At 43.7% G+C, this 17,014-nt stretch overlaps 1 protein-coding gene across 1 annotated transcript in view; it reads left to right on the top strand.

Moving 5' to 3' along the window:
• The window catches only part of AK5 (adenylate kinase 5), a 164,973-nt gene that overhangs the window by 89,101 nt on the left and 58,858 nt on the right, over positions 1 to 17,014 (top strand). The window contains exons 7-8 of the mRNA XM_075832866.1: positions 3,396 to 3,486; positions 8,348 to 8,424. Coding sequence (XP_075688981.1) covers positions 3,396 to 3,486; positions 8,348 to 8,424 — 168 coding nt within the window. The remainder of the gene's footprint in view (positions 1 to 3,395; positions 3,487 to 8,347; positions 8,425 to 17,014) is intronic.

A 17,014-nucleotide genomic window follows, 5' to 3' on the forward strand; every position in this document is an offset into this window, starting at 1 on the left:
GTTTTATTTCGTTATTGCTTTTAAGGTAAAATAACAATTAGATTTCTATTCTAATCGATACTTAAATAGGGATTGTATGAGATTGCAGAAACAGCGCCACACTTGTCCATGGGCTGGTATTGCAGCTCAGCCCCATTTATGTGAATACCAGGCACTGCTAATGGACAAGAGGAGCACTGTTTTTGGAAGAATGTTTTTCTAATCTTATACAACATGGGCTGCTTCATCCACAGGGGAAAATTGTGTGGCTGCATTAACCACTCCTTCTCACAGCCAATCTGGTACTGGCGTCCATGGACCATCTGTGACAGGGACCCAGGAGGCCATCTGTGACAGGCACTGAGAAGGCCATCTGTGGCAGATACTCTGGGGGCATCTCTGGCAGGCAATCTGGGGGCAACTGTGGCAGGAACTCTGGGGGTAACTGTGGCAGGAACTCTGGGGGCATCTCTGTGGCAGGCACTCGGCTACATCAGAGGCTGAGGCTCTGTACAGGAACATCTGAGGCACTTAACGGGCATCTGTGGCTGGTATATGCACTGAACAGAAAAAGAGGCAATGAGACATTTGGGGGCATCTCTGTGGCAGGCAGCTGGAGGGCATCTCTGGGATAGGCAATCTGGGGACATCTCAGTGGCGGGCAGCTGGGGGGCATCTCTGTGGCATGCATTCTGGAGGGCATTTCTGTGTTAGGCAATCTTGGGACATCTCTAAGGCAGACAGCTGGGGGCATCTCTGTGGCATGTATTCTGGAGGGCATTTCTGTGGTAGGCAATTTGGGGACATTTCTATGGTAGACACTCTGGAGGGCATCTTTGTGGCAGGCAATTTTGGGGGCAGTTCTGTGGTAGGCATTCAGGGGGGACATCTCTATGGTAGGCACTCGGGGGGGGGGGGGGACATCTCTGTGACAGTCAACCTGGGAGACATCAACAGCTAAGGCACTGTACAGGTACATCTGTGGCTGGCATATAAAATAAAAAAAAACACATTGGGGTGAAAAAGAAGCAATGAGAAACCTTTGTGTGGCCCATAACTTGCACCAATTTGTTAAAATGGATCCACAGTGAACCCTGTAAAACTTACTTTGTGCGAAACTGCCATTAGTGTCATCCGCCTTTACTACATTCATGCCGCTTTCATAAGTCACAAGGCAGGGTTACATGTTATCAACGCTGCCTGACAATTTGTCACGAAGGGTCTGTAAACCCACTGGGCCGTACCGCCTTGGTGCTAAGGCAGCTGGCCAACAGTGCGCAGGTGAATGTCTATAGTTCGTATAGGTACCTGTGGCAGCTCAGACAGCAGCAAGGCAGGCTCGGCTGGGACTGGGCAGCAGGTAGACGTCAATCAAGGTGAAGCAGGTCAGACGTGGATACAGCAGGACACGACTTTGGCACAGCACAGTGCTCGACCAGGATGGTATGGAATGCTAGGAATAGGAACAGGTACAGGAACTGGAACAGGTAACACATAGACAAACAACAACACTCAGGCATCGAAGCAGGGGGTTGGACCCCCCTTATAGTCCAGGGTACTCATGGGTCAAAGTTCGTCAAAAGGTCCGGTGTGCGCGCTGCTCCTACGGGATCCGGCTGAGGTGAGTGGATGCGAGTGCTGGTGTCTCCTGAGGAGGAGGCTGGGGCCAGCGCTTGCCGACTCGTGGCTGCGGCTGTCAGGAGGGGACCGGAGCTGACAGCCCGCAGCCACGGACATTACACAATTACATGTGACTACACAGATGTCGAATGTCAATGCCAGATAATGGAATGATTCTACAGTTCAGGATTTCATGTGAACACCAGATATACTTGTCATCTGAACATTGACAATATTGTAGAGCTGCGGATAAATACCCCCTCCCCCAGTTGTTTGGTTATATTCTTGTTTTACTCTCTTTAGGTTAGTGATAGGTTACAAGTTTGGTTCTATGTTACGGGGGGCTGGTCCTGAATCATATAATGCAGCCATCGTGATTTTAGTCTTATCACTCTCCCAAATTCAGCAGTGTTAAATGGATTGTATATGACTAGGAAAACATAACTGCTGGCTGCTTTCTTCCAGAAACAGCGCCACTCTTATCCATGGCTGGGTCTATTATTGCAGAATTCACATGAGTGGAGTTCAATTGCAATACTAGCCACAACCCATGGGCAAGAGTGGCGCCCTTTCTGAAATAAATCAACCATGTTTTTCTAATCTCATACAACCCCTTTAAGGTCACCGTTCACTGCTATTGGACGCCTTTAGTTTTGCTGCCACTGTACATTTCACATATTCTACCATTTACCAGAGTAGCTGTTTTGACCTTCATTTCTGCGACTTTGATATCACATTCGGGGCATTTTGTTCTATGTATTATATTCTGACTTTCTGCTTCCATGCAAGTGAACTTAATAGAGTAATGGCTGCTGAATTAATGTAAAGCTTTTACATTGTCAGCCAAGTATTTGTCACATAATGGGGTAGACGGGGTCTGAAGCTACTGGCAGAGTGTTACATAGAAATTACTTCTGCTACACACTAGCGGGCACTGCGCTTTACAATACAAACTTATTTACAGCACAATTCGGCAGATTATTTACGTGCCTCCTAAATAATATTAAGACTATATTTTTTATTTTACTCCAGATTGCGAGAAATTTTCAGGATTTTTTGGAGATTTTCGTTCATTCATTTCAGTTTTAGATCCGGCTGTGCATAAATTCCTGTTTCATTGAAATGAATGAAAACCCTAGGAGGAGGATTTTGCATTTCTCTCTCCTAGTACTTCCATGTGGGCTGTCATGTGGTCACTATCTCAGTGCATTGAGTGTTGGAAAGTGTCAGAAAATACTTTTGCTGGGTTTTGCCATGGATATCACATAAACCGTTTGAGGGCGGGGGATGAATACTTTTCACTTATGATGATATAGGCTTTATATAAGCTTTACCTAACCTTCATTGAAAACTGTCCTATAGGGGGTAGACTTGCATAGACTGTAAGGCCTAATTCGTCCTAACTATATGCACTGATGTGATAGTTGTATATAGAAATTAATGTTGACTACTGTAATGCATATACTATTGGTTTTCAATTCTGTGCCAATCAATGGGGATAAATCATGTACATCATGGGGTATTATCTTTGTAAATCTCTCCCAATGTAACTCTTCTATTCTCTTATGCAGCAATGGGTGTTCATGGGTGCCCCATGACTAGAGACCCAGCTGAAACTGCTACCTCTGCATTCTTATTAGCGTCACCACCAATTTTATATGAAAATTACAACGTCATCTCTTATTTTATTTGAATTGAATTTAGGTTCTTTGTAGAAGGCAAAGCCCAACTTCTCTGGAGAAATCACTATTAGACAGTCCGTGTAAGTAATAGTCTCTCTCGTTGCTTCTTCACAGTTTGACGCGGACAGGGACGAGGAGGAAGTGTTCTTTGATATCAGTTCGGCCGTTGATAATAAGCTAGTTCCTGCTAAGGAACCTGTAGCAGGTGAGTAAATCAGAATTATTACCATATCGCCCTTGAACGTCTTTCTAATTGATTTAGGACTGTACTTTAAGTGAACTTATTTATTAATATATTATGTATTAGAAACTGTCATTAGAAATCTGTTTTCTTATTTGAGAGGGACGGTAAGAAAAACGGTCCGATTTGGTGTAAAATGTTCTATCTGCTGTATTACAGACTTGCTCTCCATGCTACACAGACTTGTTTAGATCCCTCCCACTCAGGTAAAAGGAAGCATGGGCATATTGCAGAATAAATCATGCAGCTTCAGGAATGAAACAATCAAGACAAGGCAGACTTCGGGGAGACATTGTGTCGCAAATGAAGATAAACCTAGTTAATGCCGCCCTCGAGCACCATTTATTTTTATAATATCTCTTTAATATATCTATATAGCTGTCAGATCTTTGTTTTCTGAGACAGAGCTCCAAACCTCCTGATATAGAGTTAAAGACCTCCAGTTGAAACACAACTTTCCATGCCTGCACCCCCGCCTGACTGTATACCACACCCTACACTTCTTTTGTGTATACTGTACTTACTTTTTGAACTGCTGCCTAGTCTGTGCTTTAAAAAAGCCTCCATCGATTCTTAGATTTCCCCAGCTTTCTCTTCCTCTCTGCTTTGCTATCAATCCCATGATGCTTCAGCACAGCATCACATGACCAGCTAAAGACCATACAATTTCTGCATACCATTCTCTCTATATTCTTGTAAGTAAGCTGAGAAACCATAAGTATACAGACAGGGAGGCTGCACCATATTCTTCTCCACCTGTCTAAGTATCAGTGGTAGCTGATGATAGAAGTTTCTGTCCCCCCTGTGTAATACTAGTTTTACAGGAACTTTCTGAAGCCTTTGATGGGTGACACATAGATCTCCACAGACTCAAGTAGAGAAAGAGTGTCACCGAGGCAGATCCACACTGCTGCTAAGCAACCATCCCAGTCTGATATATAGAGATAAATAACAGGTGAGAGACGGACACATGGAATAGCATAATGGTACACATGGGAAAGTTTAGTCTTGGCCGGAGTGTCCCTTTAAATGATAAAATTGTAGTTCCCTGCAGCCACCATTAGAGGAAGCTTAAGAGATTATAAATTGAAATAAGTAATAATACAGTATGTAGTAAGCTTCCAAGCTCCCCCTAGTGATGGCTGCAGACAGCCAGAATTGTATAATTTTAATTTGATCATTTAACTCATGTTGGACTTAAATAGGAAGTTATGTTAAAAGATGGACAATTACTTTAAATTGGTCGTTCCAACTGGACAACCCATTCTCCAAAGGAACCTGCCCAGAAAGTCAGATAGTTCTGGCTGCTGAAATGCCAGTGATGAGCTGCGGGTGGCCACTGCAAGATTAGTGTAGTATTACATGGCGCACATTCAAATTCATGGGCTACCATGTAATACATAGTGACGCAAAGTTTGCAAACAATGCATTGTTTTTTAGCCTTGAATTGTTAACTCTAGCATGTGAGGCTGGGAGTTGTAGTGCTCAGGTGATGTCTGGATCAGAGTTCAGCCGCATTCTATAAAATTGTATGGAAGTAATTTCATGTAAGTGCTGCAATGATGCATACTGCATATATATCGTTGTGAGAAGGTCACACCTGATTATTACTCAATGACATTTTCCTTTTGGGTTTTGTTATAGAACTAAATTCCCCAGTTCCCGGCATTGATCGCTCAGAGGTCCTTGTGCCGTCAAGGACCGTCATCCATGTGTTCCTTTCCTCATCATCTGAATGCACGATACAATAGAGAAGGAAAATTCTTCTTTATGGTTTTTGCATTCGGTTTTGAAGGTATTAAAACCCGGTTGTTAAGGGCAATTGTTTTATTAATATGACATGCAGGGACAATGCAGCATAACATTATTTGATTAACTCTTCACAGCATGAAAACAATCTAAAAAAAAATCAGACTGTGTTCACGGTGCTGACCTTGCATTCGGCTGACCTTGACTATTGATTGTGGTCTGTTCATTATAGTGATCCATAGCTAAACCTTTATTACAACAACTATCATTAGGTCAATATTGATTGCAGCTTCATGACCTATCGGATCCACCAAAGCTCCATTGTAGCAGCTAATGGAATTCGAAATTCTATAGAAATGACTTTCTGAGAAGGCATTATGGGTAAAAGACATTTGTGGAGACAAATTCATTTAATAACCTTCCTGTATGGATTGTTAATCCCAATAAATGGTAAAACTTGTACCTTCTAGAAGATTAATGTCATCAATGACAAATTTGACCATATATTGTTGACCCAGAAGTTATGTATGTCATCAAATAATGATAACTATGGGCAGGAAAGGTCTCCAGAATTTACAAAAATAGATTTTTTTTTCTATTTTCACAACCAATACACAATGGACTGTGGGGCAATGACTATACCTCCTCCGAGAGTTATACCTTGATGCTCTATATGTCTTTTATAGGTTGTGTCTTCTTTATATGGACTCCTTAAAGGGCTTGTTCACTTTAAACGATCCAAAAATAAGCTGTTCATAGGGTCTCCTGTCGGTGACATCACCAGCAATCAACTGTAATCTGCTGGGGAACCTGGCAATAAGTGTTCAATTTCCCTGCAGCGCCACCACAGGAGAAATGAAGGATTACATTGTGTCCATTTAAATTAATGGGCTGTCCATGTAATACATGGGCATGCTAGGTCCTCCAGAATGAGAGACGCTCCTTGTAGCTGTTCTAACTTATGGTTAATAGAGAATGATGGGCCTCCTTGCCCCCTGTGCAGGCAATATGTTCTGTTTTATGGTTTGCTTTCTTTATGATTTGGTGACAGATTTGCTTTGTTGTTGATACAAACTATTTCATGCCAATACAGAAGAGTCCATCACCATGGTCTCCAAAATATGCTCAAATCTCCACCTAGAACATGTGTTCCTGCTGTAATGACCTCCCAGTAAGTGCCTGAGAACCCGTTGAAAATTTATGTGATTGTATTTTGCCAACCATCCGGCCGCACTTTACCTTCTTACACAGGTATTAATTTATATTTTTCATTCTGCATTTCCTGCTTTTTTTCTGTCTCAAGGAAGACTTTCTCACCACCGGGATCTGATTGATAATGTAACGTATAATTTGCATGTAAATATATTCGGCTTGGAACATTCTCCTGTATTTTTATGCATTTTATTGCAGGGTATAATTATAACAAAGAAGATAACCTTTTATTGCTCTCATTAGTGCTACGGGTTGTCAGGTAGACAGGATTGCCTTGTTGGCATCTGATAAATGTTAATAAGTTTTCATGCTTGTCTGAATCCATAATATTTAAAAGTAATTGTTACTTTACGATGTTATCAGCCTCCGAATAGGTATTGTTTGAAATATGAGTGTATATGCAGGGGAAAATAATTGGAAATTAATTATAACTACGTACTAATCACAGGGACATGATCTGGAAACTGGATATAGAGGGGGGCTGGGCTTTAAATGAAATATTATTAATTGAAAAAAAATCATAAAACAAATACGGTAAAATTCCTTTAATCCGTCATAATTGGGACAAACTTAGGACATGGTTTTCACTATTCAAAGACACCCTTCTGTGGACAGGTCTGTGTCAATCTTTTAGAAATCTTCAGCACATGGTAGGGCACGCTGGAATACTCCATTAGGAAGAACCAACAGGGAAGGAAAGACTAGATATTGCTTCTCTATCTCTGTATACTTCTGCCTGATTATTAGAAGGGTCAAAAACAATCATGGAGAAGCACAGTCTGTTGTATAGCATATAGCAATGTACTTAATGGTGGTCACCCAAACAAGACGACATGTAGTTCCTAGACATCCACATTTTGCAGTGGACATTAAATGTGTCCTGACTACAAAATGGGCGATGTTAAAATAGCCCCTTATTTGCCCCCATTGATATAAATAGTATATTGGTAACATTATTAAAAGACTGCCCCTTTAAAGGGTAACTAAACGTTCAACAAATTTCTGACATTTCATAGTGACATGTCAGAAGTTTTGATTGATGGGGTCCGAGCACCGAGACCCCCACCAATCGTTAAAACGAAGTGGCAGAAGCACTCGTGTGAGTGCTGAGCCGCTTAGCTTCTGTTTGACTTTCTCCGTAAAGCCAATGTAGCGGTGTACGGGCTCAGATGTTCTATTGAGCCCGTACCCGCTACATCGATATCCGGAAAAAGCCGAGCAGAAACAAAGAGGCTCAGCTCTCACAGGAGTGCTTCTGCGCTTCGTTTTAGCAATTGGTAGGGGTCTCAGTGCTTGAACACCCACCAATCAAAACTTCTGACATGTCACTATAACATGTCAGAAGTTTGCTGAACGCTAATCGTATGCTAATTGTATGCTAATACATTATACTATGTCACTTTAACAAAGGCTTCTGTTAGGGCAACACATAGTGTGCCCTAACAGCAGGCAAACTGAGAAGATAGCCCTGGGGTCCTTTCTAGGTCCCCGGGGCTAACTGCAGAGGGATTAGCCCGGTCTTATATCTGGTTTCCGGTGACGCAATCAAAGAGGGGAGTTCCCTTTGATCATGCCGTAGTCACGGACCGCGGCGATCAAAGGGTTAAACAGCTGGGGTCGGAATGTTTTCTGACCCCAGCTGTATTTAGCAGGCTGCTCTAAGATGAGTTAGTTACAGCTCCTGCTTAGAGAATGAGCGCTCACAGGAGCGCTCATCAGCCTCTTCTACAGCGACGCCAAAAAACATCGCTGTAGACGAAGCACCTACACCGCCTGCCGTCAACACAATTAGATAAATGACTAATACCACTGTTTTGAATTAATAATACAGCAGCATTACTTAATGTTTATTTTCTGTCTACAGGGACAAGCGAGCTCGACCTAAGCCTTATTCTAGACATTGGGGAAGGAGCCGAGTCCACATCAGATTTTGATGACCAGGTAAGAACAGGATAGCAATCTAGACTTCACTATTTGCTTCAAGAAACAGAATTTATTTAAAAAGAACCTGTCAGGTCTCCTGTGTGGTGTAGTATAGAGGACCTGTCAGCTCTCCTGCGTGGCACCTCTAGAGGATCTGTCAGCTCTCATGTGCTGTAGTATAGAGGATCTGTCCGCTCTCCTGCGTGGTGCAGTATATAGGATATGTCTGTTCTCCTGTGTGATGTAGTATAGGGGATCCGTCAGTTCTCCTGTGTGGTGTAGTATAGAAAAGAAGCTGTCAACTCTCCTGTGTGGTGTAGTATGGAAGATATGTCAGCTCTCCTGTGTGGTGTAGTATAGAGGATCTGTCAGCTCTCCTGTGTGGTGTAGTATAGAGGATCTGTCAGTTCTCCTGTGTGGTGGAGTACAGAGAAGATGTCAGCTCTCCTGTGTTGTGTAGTATAGAGGAGCTGTCATTTCTCCTGTGTGGTGTAGTATAGAGGATCTGGCAGTTCTCCTGTGTGGTGTAGTATAGAGGATCTGTCAGCTCTCCTGTGTGGTGTAGTATAGAGGATCTGTCAGCTCTCCTGTGTGGTGTAGTATAGAGGATCTGTCAGCTCTCCTGTGTGGTGTAGTATAGAGGATCTGTCAGCTCTCCTGTGTGGTGTAGTATAGAGGATCTGTCAGCTCTCCTGTGTGGTGTAGTATAGAGGATCTGTCAGCTCTCCTGTGTGGTGTAGTATAGAGGATCTGTTAGTTCTCCTGTGTGGTGTAGTATAGAGGATCTGTTAGTTCTCCTGTGTTGTGTAGTATAGAGGAGCTGTCAGTTCTCTTCTGTGGTGTAGTATAGAGGATCTGTCAGTTCTCCTGTGTGGTGTAGTATAGAGGATCTGTCAGCTCTCCTGTGTGGTGTAGTATAGAGGATCTGTCAGCTCTCCTGTGTGGTGTAGTATAGAGGATCTGTCAGCTCTCCTGTGTGGTGTAGTATAGAGGATCTGTCAGCTCTCCTGTGTGGTGTAGTATAGAGGATCTGTCAGCTCTCCTGTGTGGTGTAGTATAGAGGAGCTGTCAGTTCTCCTGTGGGGTGTAGTATAGAGGATCTGTCAGCTGTCCTGTGTGGTGTAGTATAGAGGATCTGTCAGTTCTCCTGTGTGGTGTAGTATAGAGGATCTGTCAGTTCTCCTGTGTGGTGTAGCATAGAGAAGCTGTCAGCTGTCCTGTGTGGTGTAGTATAGAGGATCTGTCAGTTCTCCTGTGTGGTGTAGTATAGAGGATCTGTCAGCTCTCCTGTGTGGTGTAGTATAGAGGATCTGTCAGCTCTCCTGTGTGGTGTAGTATAGAAGATCTGTCAGTTCTCCTGTGTGGTGTAGTATAGAGGATCTGTCAGTTCTCCTGTGTGGTGTAGTATAGAGGATCTGTCAGCTCTCCTGTGTGGTGTAGTATAGAGGATCTGTCAGTTCTCCTGTGTGGTGTAGTATAGAGGATCTGTCAGCTCGCCTGCGTGGTGTAGTATAGAGGATCTGTCAGCTCTGCTGTGTGGTGTAGTATAGAGGATCTGTCAGCTCTCCTGTGTGGTGTAGTATAGAAGATCTGTCAGCTCTCCTGAGTAGTATGGTATAGTTGAGCTGTCAGCTTTAGTAAATACTTGTATTGACCTCTACATTGTTATTATAGTTCATTGATTCTTCCAGCACAATGTATTTTCTGCCTTTTTATAGGCCATGGTTACACATTAACAATATCTCTTTTTAGGATAGAAATATTCACAGCACAAATTATCCGTGCTCTACAGCAGATTATAAATCGTATAAATTACTAAAGCGTCATTTGCTGAGAAACTAAATTTTAGGTCTATTAAGTTTTTCACTTGCCAAGGTCTTTTTAGATTACATCCTAATTGGCCCTGTTTTAGTCCAATAATGCAAGTTTCATTAATGTTCAGAAAGATTATTTTCATTTCCCTACTTGCGTTAACTCTGTACAGTTCGTGGTAGGTCCATAATTTCCAAAATTCTGCAGGTCTGTTTTTTTTTTTAATAGTACCTGCGATACGAGGAGTAAAACGGATACCATGGCAACAAGCGTTAGGATGGAGAAGAGTTAATTCTGTCACTTAAAATATATTCTTCTTGTGTTGAGGGACTGAGCTTGTTTGCAGTTCTTCACAATGTTGTGACAGATGTATATGGTTAGAGACTCGCCCAGGGGGACAGTGAGGGGACGAGGGGTACGTGTCAGCTCTTGTCTGCCGGGTCAGGCTCTCCTAAAATGAGCAGTCATAATTAGAACAGTTAAGCTATAATGCTGACCTGTCATTAACCCTACAATGAATCCTACATTTCGTTTATAATTCATATTACGGCAATGAACAGATGACCATTGGTGAAGGGGGAGGGTCTGTGTATAGGGGGATACTAAGATAATAAGGGTCTCTCCCACTTAGAAAGTTTTTAAAATACACATGCGGGGATAGGAATGTGAAATTTAGTACCGCGATCTTTCAAATCCATCAGCAGACACAAACTGTTTTATGGCAGCCTGTTGACTGGAGTCCATTGATTTCCATCCTGTGGTTCTCCAGCTGTTGTCATCCGCAGGAGACTTGTAGTCTCACAACAGCTGGAGAGTCACCGTTTGTAGACCACTGTTCTATGCTTTCTTTCTTAGGGTAGCTTGACCAGTCCCAGTAGGGACCAGGAGCTGTTTTTTTGACACCATTGTAGAAATTGTTCTGTATGGTACCTCATCAAGGGCTGAATTTACCCATAGGCACGGTAGGCCTGTGCCTATGGGCGGCCCTGGGGGAATGGCACCATCTTAAGGGAAAATTGACATGTGAATACATTGAACATTTTGAAAATGAAGGGTGTGCGTGTATATATATATATATATATATATATTATATATAAGTGAGGACACCCATAAAGGGACAAGGGAAACGTTGCAGAGAAAGTTAGATATTGTAAGGAGCGCAGTGCAATATCCTGCTTCATTTTATAACAGCAGACATACACTTTAAAGCCATAAATGACTTAAGGTGTGGCCTAATTTATGGGCGGAGTCTAAGTGCATATAAATTTGGCAATGCCCACATGTGAAAAGTGTGAAAAAGCAACATACCGAGCTCTGTGCCACATTGTATGAAGTTTTTTTCAAATCCTTCTCCGCAGTAAAACATTAGCCAAAATGTGGCAAAGCAACTACCTAGGAACCCGGCCTTAGAAACGTAGCGATCCCTGGGGTCGCTTAACCTGTCAGGCATATAGCATTTATTTCCACCTTATGGCACCTCACAACTTAACCATATAAATAAGTGTTTTTTTTGCAGGAATAATTCCCAGAGGATCCTACGCAAATAGATGTTCTTGTTGGCAGAAGGGAGCAGAAATAATTTATCTATCAGGAGTTTCGAAGAAGGAGAGATGAGTGTTACTTAACAAAGAGCCAACAGAAATAAGATGACAATATAAGTATCAGGCAGGCACTGCTCTCTCCCACTTGTCAAATAAATCACTGTGTTCATTTCCTGCTTGTATTCTGCGAGGTTGAGGCACAGAAAGCGACACGGTTATAACACACTGCTGCACAATACTAGGTTTTAGTATATATAACCTGTCTGACACACTCAAATCCTACTGTACTTGAACAAATCTTTGACCCAAATAGTAAAACGTAGAGCAGAAGTTTTTCTCCAGAGCTGCCATTCCTACTGTAAGATGTCTATTTACACGTGTGTCTGATTTTCATCCTCAAAGGAACAGACCGTTTTTTCATCCAAATAAATGTCAGTGTTGTTTCCGTGTGTCATCCGTTTTTCTCGTCCGTTTTTCTCCTCTGCAAGCACTTTTTGGTTTCAATTTTTTTTTTCATCATTTCTTAGCAAATGAGCCGTGAAAAACATACAGCACACGAATGTCGTCCGTGTGCAGTCTGTTTTTTTTTCCCATGCACTCATAGACGTTCAGTGGGCAAAAACGGACCAGAATAGAACATTCTGGGAGTTACTCGCAGCAGACACAAACTCTGGCAAACTAGTCGCACGTGGGAATAGCCCCATTGAATTATATGGGTCAGCATGCTGTCCGTTGTTAAAACCGACAGCAAACTGACCAGAAATACATTTTTGTGAATAAGTCCTAACTGGAAATAGGAAGTTGCAACCATAGGCAGGCCACGGAGACGTTTTTGGTCAATTAGCCACAGAAGCTGCACACCATTATATGTATTCCTGCCCTGTCTTCTTGCCCTCTCTTCATATCTGTAAATCTAGCGTATGTTGCTTATTTGGACGAACGTAATATACGTCTGTGCAACGCGCGTGATTTTCACGCGCCTCGCACGGACCTATGTTAGTCTATGGGGCCGTTCAGACAGTCCGTGATTTTCACACAGCGTGTGTCCACTGCGTAAAACTCACGACATGTCCTATATTTGTGCGTTGTTCGCGCATCACACACTCATTGAAGTCAATGGGTGCGTGAAAATCACGCGCAGCACACGGAATCACATCCGTGTGACGCGAGTGATTCACGCAACAGCAGTAAAAACTATGAATGAAAACAGAAAAGCACCACGTGCTTTTCTGTTTACAAACATACAGAGTGTCATAATGATGGCGGCTGCGCGAAAATCACGCAGCCGCGCATCATACAGGGCTGTCACACGGAGCTGTTAAGTACCTTTTGCACGCGCAAAACGCAGCGTTTTTTGCATTGCGCAAAACACACACGCTCGTGTAAATCCGGCCTAATAGTCATGACCTATATCCCTACCTGGTTAAGTACACAAAGGAAACGTATTGAACTAAGTTGCTGATGAAAGTCTATATGCACCTTGACAGCTAGCAATGCAGACCTCTCCTCTTAGGGTATGTGCACACACACTAATTACGTCCGTAATGGACGGACGTATTTCGGCCGGAAGTCCCGGACCGAACACAGTGCAGGGAGCTGGGCTCCTAGCATCATACTTATGTACGATGCTAGGAGTCCCTGCCTCGCTGCAGGACAACTGTCCCGTACTGTAATCATGTTTTCAGTATGGGACAGCAGTTCCACGGAGTAGCAGGGACTCCTAGCATCGTACATAAGTATGATGCTAGGAGCCCGGCTCCCTGCACTGTGGTCGGTCCGGTACTTGAGGCCGAAATACGTCCGTCAATTACGGACGTAATTAGTGTGTGTGCACATACCCTTAGGGTCTCCATTTATACTGCAGCCACCAGATGGTGTTATTTTCATATAATGCATCGCCATCTGGTCACATTAGAATGAGCTGTTGTTTATGTATAACTGGCCGCTGCTGTTTATGTATATCACATCCTTATATAGTACATATTGTATTAAGGCCTCATTTACACGAACGTAATATACGCGCGTGCGACGCGCGTGCTTTGCACGCATGTCGTACGCACCTATATTAGTCAATGGGGCAGTTTAGACGATGCGTGAATTGCGCTCAGCGCGTGTGCGCAGAAAAAAACTCACGACATGTTCTATAATCGTGCGTTTTTCGCGCACTCACGCACCCATTGAAGTCAATGGATGCGTGAAAACCACGCATGCCGCACGGAAGCACTTCCGTGCGAACTGCGTGATTCGCGCAAGAGCTGTCAAACTCCTGAATGTAAACAGAAAAGCACCACGTGCTTTTCTGTTTACAAACATCCAAACGGAGTGTCAAATTCGAGATGAGCGCACCGAACTTCCCCGGGTTCGGCCAAACTCGTTTTGACCGAAACCGGTAAAAAATGTTCGGGTACGCGACGTCAGGAGACAGTCACTGTCCACGGTGCTGAAAGCGTTAAACTGGTTCAGCACCATGGACAGTGACTTCCGCTCCGAAAATCCATGAACCTGTAAAAAAAAAAAGACGTTCTGACTTACCGATAACTCCGGTCCGACCTCCCGGGATGGCAGTTCAGTCCAAGTGACAGCTGCAGCCAATCACAGGCCAAGCACAGGCTGCAGCCAATCACAGGCTGCAGCGGTCTCATGGACTGCGGCGTCATCCTGGGAGGTGGGGCCGGATGACAAGAGAGGGACGCGTCACCAAGGCAACGGCCGGGAGCCCGGACTGGGGGAAGCAGGAAGTTCTTGGTAAGTATGAAAGTCTTTTTTTATTCACAGGTTGGTGTATATTGTGTTCGGCATTCACTGTCGAGGGTGCTGAAAGAGTTACTGCCGATCAGTTAGCTCTTTCAGCACCTTGGACAGTGACGGGCGTCGACTAGCCTCATCTCTATGATGGCGGCTGCGCGAAAATCACGCAGCCGCGCATCATACACGGATGACACACGGAGCTGCCAAGTGCCTTTTGCGCGCGCAAAACGCAGCGTTTTTTGCGCGCGCAAAACGCACACGCTCGTGTAAATGAGGCCTAAAGGTATGAGTTCTGCCTAGATTTGGGGAGTGCCAACAAAATAAAAGGTGCTCCTTAGGCCTCATTTACACGAGCGTGTGCGTTTTGCGCGCGCAAAAGGCACTTGGCAGCTCCGTGTGTCATCCGTGTATGATGCGCGGCTGCGTGATTTTCGCGCAGCCGCCATCATAGAGATGAGGCTAGTCGACGCCCGTCACTGTCCAAGGTGCTGAAAGAGCTAACTGATCGGCAGTAACTCTTTCAGCACCCTCGACAGTGAATGCCGAACACAATATACACCAACCTGTGAATAAAAAAAGACTTTCATACTTACCAAGAACTTCCTGCTTCCCCCAGTCCGGGCTCCCGGCCGTTGCCTTGGTGACGCGTCCCTCTCTTGTCATCCGGCCCCACCTCCCAGGATGACGCCACAGTCCATGAGACCGCTGCAGCCTGTGATTGGCTGCAGCCTGTGCTTGGCCTGTGATTGGCTGCAGCTGTCACTTGGACTGAACTGCCATCCCGGGAGGTCGTACCGGAGTTATCGGTAAGTCAGAACGTCTTTTTTTTTTTTACAGGTTCATGGATTTTCGGAGCGGAAGTCACTGTCCATGGTGCTGAACCAGTTTAACGCTTTCAGCACCGTGGACAGTGACTGTCTCCTGACGTCGCGTACCCGAACATTTTTTACCGGTTTCGGTCAAAACGAGTTTGGCCGAACCCGGGGAAGTTCGGTGCGCTCATCTCGAATTTGACACTCCGTTTGGATGTTTGTAAACAGAAAAGCACGTGGTGCTTTTCTGTTTACATTCAGGAGTTTGACAGCTCTTGCGCGAATCACGCAGTTCGCACGGAAGTGCTTCCGTGCGGCATGCGTGGTTTTCACGCACCCATTGACTTCAATGGGTGCGTGAGTGCGCGAAAAACGCACGATTATAGAACATGTCGTGAGTTTTTTTCTGCGCACACGCGCTGAGCGCAATTCACGCATCGTCTAAACTGCCCCATTGACTAATATAGGTGCGTACGACATGCGTGCAAAGCACGCGCGTCGCACGCGCGTATATTACGTTCGTGTAAATGAGGCCTTATAGTTATACAGTACATGAAAACAATTTAGGATGCGACTCAATAAATACTAACCAGTTTGATTGTGCTATAATGGGCGCAACCTTTTCAATAGAATAAAATTGGCAAAATACCCCGAACTAACTGCTTCACCAACTCAGGTGTGGACATAAAATCAAACATATTCTTTTTATCTAATCTGTTTTTATATTTTATTTGTAGATTTTTGTATTATATTTTCTGTACATGTTTATGGGGGCAGCCTTCTTTCCTGAACTGCTGTTAACAGCATTTAGAGATATGCTTTACAACAGCCACAAAGACTAGGAAACACTAGTCTGGAGCTGACCCATTGACTTATATGGGATAATTTTCTAGGCATGCTCTTTGACCTGTGCAGAGGTCAGTGTGTAGAGAAGGGAGGAGGGGAACTGCGTTTATCACCTATTGTGAATGGTGGAACCTGTGTTATCTATATAGAGGCGTTACCTGTCATTGTAATCCTGCCTGTGATGATAATGAGATGACTGCTAAGAAGTGATCTCTACAGAACAGGAAGGGTCAGTCCATTATGAATGGTGGATCCTGTGTTATCTATATAGAAGTGTTTCCTGTCAGTGTAATCCTGCCTGTGATGATAATGAGATGACTGCTAAGAAGTGATCTCTACAGAACAGGAAGGGTCAGTCTATTGTGAGACTCAGTGGCAAGAGTGAAAACTGCTAGATTTTGTTTTATATAGATGACACAGAAAACTGAAAAGAATCACCAAAAATTCTTAAAAGTTTAACATAAAAATTTGATTGGAACAATAGCCAATTTTCTGATGATACTCTCCTTAAAAGCACAGTTTATCATCTGGACAGCACCCCCTGTGTTACTTAGCCCAAGCAATAACTAGTGCTAAAGTACAAGTGCTAAAGGAAAGTTAGTTTTCCTGTTTTATTTATAATCTTTGCTCCATTTTCCATTTTTCAAAATAATAATTGTTTTAGTAATTATTCTTGTTTATAAGCCAGCGCTGAGCTATAGGGAGCAGCAGGTGGCTATTCAAGCCTATTTTTGCAGATGTAAATGATATTTGCAACCCTTGGCCTTCACTATATCACATTACGTGTTCCTGCAGCCATTGAATTTATTAGTCCTTCTTAATTGCATGGTGAGATAGGAAGAGGAACTG

Source organism: Rhinoderma darwinii, chromosome 7 (assembly GCF_050947455.1).
Source record: "Rhinoderma darwinii isolate aRhiDar2 chromosome 7, aRhiDar2.hap1, whole genome shotgun sequence".
NCBI classification, from domain to species: domain Eukaryota; kingdom Metazoa; phylum Chordata; class Amphibia; order Anura; family Rhinodermatidae; genus Rhinoderma; species Rhinoderma darwinii.